Source organism: Amborella trichopoda, chromosome 2 (genome assembly GCF_054954075.1).
Source record: "Amborella trichopoda isolate Santa Cruz 75 chromosome 2, AtrichopodaSantaCruz75HAP2 v2.0, whole genome shotgun sequence".
Classification (NCBI taxonomy): Eukaryota; Viridiplantae; Streptophyta; class Magnoliopsida; order Amborellales; family Amborellaceae; genus Amborella; species Amborella trichopoda.
In genome coordinates, this window is record NC_142337.1 from 18,304,395 (window position 1) to 18,311,459 (window position 7,065).

A 7,065-nucleotide genomic window follows, 5' to 3' on the forward strand; every position below is an offset into this window, starting at 1 on the left:
TCATTATCTCAATAAAATTTACTCAAAGTTCATAGGAAAAAAAAACCAAAAAAAGAGATAATCTATATGAGGATTGCTGATTTTGATCAAGAATGGAATGGATATTCTAGCATGGTTTCCCTAACTCCGTCCCCCCCTTCCCCTGTCTCCTCTCATGTGCATATTTTTTGCCTTCTTCTAAGTTTATTTAATATTTTTTTTTTGGTCCCCTTAAATCCTCATTTTATAAGTCCCTATTTTTATTTTTATGTTTAATTTATTTATTTTTAATTTTTATGGAATACCAATTTTGAATCAATTCAAACCTGATGACACGAAGTTGTGGGGAAGAGACCAACGACGCTGATCCGAATTTTAAAACACTGCTAAATACAAAGGATTTTAAAGTTAACAAAGGGCAAAAACCCCATTCCACTCCATGTTGACATCAATTCCTTTGGCGACAATATACTTGCAAAAAAGAAAAATACTTTATAGATTTGAAAATAGTAAAAGATTTTAAGCAATGTTATCCTATTTACTTCACTTCTACCAAAGAGACCAAGGCTTTTAGATTTCATTTCGGCGTAGACCGAAGCGAACTCCAGTACATCCTTCGCGTGCTTCTACCCTTTGGGCCGCAGCACATAATTGTCTTCCTCTTTTTTTTTTATTTGTAAATTTTTTATTTTTAAAATTTTTATTATTTAATATATATTTTATATTAAATTCTGAAGTGCCCCTCTGAATGGGCAGAAGATCGAAAAAAGCTCGGAAGGAAATGTGGCTGATTTAAAACCTTCAGATTTCATGATCAACACTAGAAATAGATTTCGAAACGTAAAACCAAAAATACATTTTATTTTTATTTTTTTTCTGGATTTGAAAAGGGGGAGTTTGCCCTTTGTGGGCCTTGGTATCTTTTGATTAGGGCCGAATAAAGAAACATTGTGATCTCGAATCCTCGTAACACGGCAAAAAGCACATCTTCTGCCTTCTTCTCTCCTCTAAGAATCTCGCGCTCCTCAATTCACCCCCTTACTTTCTCTCTCTAAATAAGCCTGCCTTTGTTAGAGAGAGAGAGGAGAAGCAAGATGATGCTCCGCCCTGATGACTATGCCCACAGCCCTGCGCACTACGCAGTGGCCCTTGGAGACCACTCTCGCCTCTCCCGTCTCATCTCCCGCCTCCCCCGCCTCCGCGAACCGGCCGCGATCCGCACCGAGGATGATTCCCTGGCGGAGGAGCGCGTTGCCGACAGCATCTCCGCCGTCGTAGACCGCCGCGACGGCATCCCCTCTCGCGACACGCCTCTTCACCTTGCTGTTCGCCTGGCGGACCCTGTCTCGGTGCGCATGCTCCTGAACGCCGGAGCGGATCCCTGTCTCCACAATGCTGCCGGATGGAGCGCCCTCCACGATGCTGTCTGCTGCCACCGCCCCATCGCGGCCCTTATCCAGCGTCACCTTCCTGTGGCCGCCTGGTCCAAGTGGTGCCGCCGCCTGCCACGCTTGATCGCCACCCTCCGCCGAATGCGCGACTTCTATATGGAGATTTCGTTCCGCTTCGAGAGCTCGCTGGTGCCCTTTGTTGCGCGTCTTGCCCCCTCGGACACCTACAGGCTGTGGAAGCGTGGGGCGGACCTCCGTGCCGACCTCTCTCTCACCGGATTCGACGGCCTACGCTTTCAACGCTCCCCGCAGACTTTCCTCTTCCTTGGCGACTCTCCTTCAGCCTACAACCTCCCTGAAGGCTCACTTCTGGTGCTGTCTCATGACGACGAGGACATCATCGACACATTTGAGAATGCAGGGGCGCCACTCCCAAATGATGAGGGCCCATTCCGGCCTCCGAGCAGTGTGTTCCGGCCGGGGATGGATGTGACGGCAGCAGAGCTCGTCGGAAGGCTCAATTGGCGGCGGCAAGAGAAGATTGAAATGGTTGGGGAGTGGAGGTCCAGAGTGTATGAGGTCCATAATGTCCTCTTCAGTATCAAAACCAGGAAGGTCGATGAAGATGTGGATCCTTTGCTAGATTCTCTGGAGCTCGATGAGGATGAAGACGGTTTCCTGGTGGCCGAGAACCCCTGCCTTTCCGGGGCTCAAAGACGGAGCAGCTTCGAAAAGGCAGACCTACACTCACTCCCATCTTCTCGCCGTAACAGCAGCTTCGAAAAGGCAGACCTACACTCCCTCCCATCCTCTCGTCGAAACAGCAGCTTCGAGGTGGCGATGTTTAGCAGGGAAGACAAAGAATGGGTTTCTTCGTCGTCGTCTCGGCGTAACAGTAGCTTTGAGGTGGGGCACTTTAGCAGGGAAGACAAGGAATGGGTTGCTCACATGAGGAGGAAGGGTTTGAAGGAGGAAGGGGAGGGCAGGATGTCTTTTTCAGGCGTGAGCAGGAAGAGCATGGAGAAGAAGGGGGAGATGAGGGAGAGTGAGTACAAGAAGGGGTTGAGGCCTCTGGTTTGGCTCACTGATCAGTTTCCACTGAAGACAGAGGAGTTGTTGCCTCTCTTGGACATCTTAGCTAACAAGGTCAAGGCAGTTAGGCGCCTCAGGGAGTTGCTTACAACTAAGCTTCCTCCTGCTACATTTCCTGTCAAGGTAAGCCTGTCTTTTTATTAATTAATTACTTGTCTTTTTGTCGATGGTACGGCTTTAGATAGATCTAGAGTATGACAGAGGAACAAGATCCCTGCAATCGTCCCGACTCGTTGGAATACAAGTTCATGAAGCGGCACCAAATAGTTGAAATAAGGTTTCGACTTACGGTTAGTTTAAATACAAGTTCCCGTAGCGGTCCCAAATAGTTGGAATAATGCTATGAAACCACGACATCCGGTAAACCACAAACATAATAATGAATTCCAAATAGTTGGAATAATGCTCTGAAACCACGACATCCGGTAAACCACAAACATAATAATGAATTACTATGTGGCTGCGGTTTGTACAGGTTTGTAGAGAGCCAAGGTTCTAAACAATTAAATTAAAACAACCAAACTTTTGAGTTTGGGGCATGAATCTAATTATAAGTTTGGGTCTTTTGACAAAGGGTGCGGTTTGTATAGGGCCTAGGTCAAATAGTTTCAAGAAATATATGGTATCAATACTGGAAATCTTTTTGATAGCCTTTAAATACATTTTCATCTTTATTTATAAAGTTTAAAGCTTAAAAAAATAGTGTAGATTAAGATATCTATGAAAATCTTGAAAATTGACTGTATGTCCTCGTAACTTGATGTCAAGATGATGAATTTGAGGATATTTAGGCATCAAGAGAATCTCTTCTTGTGAAATTTTTGAGGTAGGCTCGAATTTGATTGTTTTGAGCCACGGCTCTATATAAACTTTTCCCTTTGACAAAACACTTCTTTTGATTATTAGAATCTGTGTTTTTTTTCTTTTTTCCTAATACTGGATTTAGTCTCGGTTTAGTTTCTTAATGTTCAGATTGTGCAGTAACTTCCAAGTACCTACCCAACATTAGCAGTTTTAACTTAGGCGTGCAAATCTTTCTATTTTAGTTTCCTGACACACTCTTTAATGCAGACCTGCAGAAAATCTCTACTTGTGAAAGTGCAGAGATATTTAAAATACATAAGCATTTTTCTACCATTTCCTGTTTTAATATCCCTCTAGGCTGCTCATTTACTGAACACAAGTTTTTACCACTGTTTTTAAATTTGGCTCGGGCATCGGACTTGGCCCCGGCTCGAGCCAGAGTGTTGTTCGGGAGAGTCAGTACACTTGCCTCCTGAGTTATTTTATTTTATTTATTTTTTTTTTTTTGCGAGAGAAGGGTTTTTACCCTTGGTAGGAATCGAACTTGAGAATTAGCGTTTCAAATCATCAAGCTAACCAATCGAGCCCGGGCTCATTTCCTCGCCTCATGAGTTATTACTTTTGCAATGTTTCAACATTGGCGAGTTGGGTCACTAGAACTCGCAACAACTCGCCGTGGACGAGTAACTCGGCCGAGTCCTGGGACGAAACCGGGTTTTTGCTTACATTGATTTCTTATAGGACCCACTTTTGGTGACTCGGTTGACTCACCTATTATGTGCCTCACCCCTCACCCCTCCAAAATTCATGTTGAATGTGGGTTCAAATTTGTAAGGATCCATAATCTCAAACATGGGATCATGAATATTAGAAAAATAAAATTTCAGAGTTATTTTTTCTAAAATTATTTCACACCATCTAGTTTGGTTTAAGTTGGGCCCCCCTGTGCTTTAACTCCTTCCCCTTCTAACGGCCATTCTTGTTTTCTTGTTATTTGGGTGAGTTTTAAATGTGGATTCAATTGTTGTTGCAGGTTGCCATTCCTGTTGTACCAACTGTGAGGGTGGTGGTCACCTTCACTAAGTTTGAAGATCTGCAGGGTTCAGACCGTTACTTTACACCGTTATCGAGCCCTCGGTTATTGCAATGCATTGAGGAAGAGGAAGAGGAAAAGAAAGAGGCCTGGGGACCACGAAGCCAGTGGGTGAAATGGGGGGCTAAAGACCATGGGACCAGCAACAGCAAACATTCATGGAGTCATGGACCCGAGGAGGAGGACCCTTTTGCTATCCCTGCTCACTATCAATGGACCACAATGGATTCTAAGAGAAACCTTATGAAAGAGAAAAAGTCCAAGTCAAGGAAGGCAAAGTAACCCCCTCTTTTTTTTCTTTTCTTTTTTTTTTTTTTTTTTTTTTTTTTGGGTAATTTAATGGCGATGACGAGTCCTACCCATTTTTTATTTTCTACGTCGTTAGTGGTTTTTTAAAGCATTTCCTCCTAGTTCACAAGGTGAGGCCACGTAACCTCTCTTCTCTCACCTCTCTCTCTCTATGTATAGGGTAAACAAGGGGGCAATTGTTGTGATTTGTTTATTTACCTCTTTGGCTGCTTGTGTTGAATTTTGTGGGTATTAGTACAGGGGATTGGTTACATTTGATAACGAGTGGAAGCTGCGGTTCTTTATAGAAAGGGTTTGATGATATATGCAAGTGGACCACCATTGCATGATAGCTGAAAGATTATTTCTAGCTATTAGGGGTGGAGACAAGGTGGGAGTCAAAGTTAATCACTTTAGTATGACTAGAAAGAGAAAAAGGCTAGCTATGGGTCCTAAGACATGGGTTGTCCGGATGGCGGGCCACTACTATGGGAAATCTTGGGTAGGTCTTACTTTGACTAGGGGACTCTTTCCTTGCCTAACTTAGGGCCGGCAACAAGCAGAGCTTGAACGTAGGCCGCCCGTGTCCAGTTAACCTAGCCCAGGCCTAGCTAGGGTCTGACAAGACCAAAAAGGTCCTAGCCTTATTAGGGTTGGGCCATGTTTGGTCTAGCCAAATGGAATATATATATATATATATATAAATAACGAAAAAAAAGACCAGGGTGAACCGGGTTGCCCCTAGTGCAAGCTTCTGACCCGGCCATATTTTTTGGCCCCAGTCCGAATCAATTAAGGCCTGGCTAGCAACCCATCCCATTGCGAGTCCTTGCTGAACCACCCAAAAGAGAGAGAGAGAATGAAAAACCCTAATCACCTAGGTTTTAACTTTTTACTAAGTAGAACTTCATGTTTATATTTGCAACACATTGCACACACTAGTCTATCTTGGGGAAATAAGTGCCCGCATTGTTCGATGAATAAAAAAGAAAGGAAAAAGTTTATATGAGGTTGCAACCTTAACGTGTAGAACTACGGATGCACCTCAAAAATCCATCGGAAAAGGTTATTTTAATGTTAAAAACCTTGTAATTGATCATCAAGATTTATGACTATGAAAAATAAAAAGATTTGAGTCTCAGAAATAGTGCATCTTACAACATATTATCTAAATTGTCCATTTTCAAGATTTTTATATGTTTATAGATCTATTTGATTTTAACCATTTTTGAAATTTAAAATTTTATAATTAGATATAAAAATAGATTTTGAGATAATCCTAAAAACGTTTTACATCAAAATTATATATTATGATAAAATTTGAAGATGCACCTTAGTAGGATTGTTTAAAGTTAACCTTATGGAAACCACACCCAAAAAAGAAGCCCTTTTTTAGTGTCAACTGTGAGATTTTTTTCACTGATTTTGAAAAATGAGTGCAAGTATGATTTTGATTATACAAAAGAATGGATTCTCTCAAAATGTACAAAAGAGGGTTTTCAAATGCCATCCTTGAATAATGAGTCTGCCTTTGAGAACTTTTCTCAAGAAAAGATGCTAGAAATGTAGCTCTGTTGTGGATAGGGCATGCTAATAGTTCAGGCCGGGGCCGGGGCCGGGGCTAGGGCAAGGGCCGGGACTTCTGGGAACAAGAGAAGTCGGTCTCTCTCTCTCTCTGTGGGAACAAGAGAAGTGGGTCTTCCATCTGCCATTTCTTAGCGCATCTCTTCCATACGTATTTGTTTTGTAGAAGAAATTAAGAAGAGAAGAAGACGAAAACACAGTTTTACGTGGTTCGGTCTCTTTTACCTACATCCACAATTGAAGTGCTATTTAGTACGCCCATTATATCATTCATCCAATACTAAATAAAAGATACAAAAGAACAACCATATAGAAACTATTCCCCCAAATATCTCCAAAATATATCACCAAGATATTCTTCACATTTTGTTATCCAAAATATGGGATTTAAGTAACAATATCATCTGTGTACCATATTTGAGTAGCTAGATGTACACGGTTATATTTCAACACTCTCCCTCAAGTTGATGCGTTGATATCTATCATGTCCAACTTGCTTAATGTTTCTTGAAACAATACTTTGCTTATGGCCTTTGTAAGGATATCAACAAATTGATTTTTGCTTCTAACAAATAGAGTAGTAATTTCCTTGGGTTGAACTTTTTTTCTCATAAAATGACAATTTGTTTCTATGTGCTTAGTCCGTTCTTGAAATATGGATTTAATGCGATATATATATATATATATATATATATATATATCTCAGATTGGTTGTCGCAGTTCATAACCATTTGACGCAAAATGTTGAAACTCAAATCTCTGAGAAGAAATTTTAACCAAATTAATTTGCAAGTTGTAGTTTTTGTGGCTTTTTTTGTGGCTTTATATTCAACC

The 7,065-nt window shown here is 41.5% G+C and overlaps 1 protein-coding gene and 1 long non-coding RNA gene across 2 annotated transcripts; one reads left to right on the forward strand and one right to left on the reverse strand.

Annotated features, from left to right (window-relative positions):
• Nucleotides 1–790: 790 nt before the first annotated feature.
• On the reverse strand, nucleotides 791–4,892 carry LOC148783141 (uncharacterized). The gene is made up of 2 exons (XR_016050455.1): nucleotides 4,808–4,892; nucleotides 791–1,020 (listed from the first exon to the last, which is right to left on the reverse strand). It is a non-coding gene; the product is annotated as an uncharacterized LOC148783141 (long non-coding RNA).
• Nucleotides 1,014–4,929, forward strand: LOC18445710 (uncharacterized). Its single transcript, XM_020674439.2, has 2 exons — nucleotides 1,014–2,585; nucleotides 4,300–4,929. Exons 1-2 carry the CDS (start codon nucleotides 1,074–1,076, stop codon nucleotides 4,639–4,641), a joined length of 1,854 nt encoding a protein of 617 aa, XP_020530098.1. The 5' UTR covers nucleotides 1,014–1,073; the 3' UTR covers nucleotides 4,642–4,929.
• The last annotated feature ends 2,136 nt before the right edge of the window (nucleotides 4,930–7,065 follow it).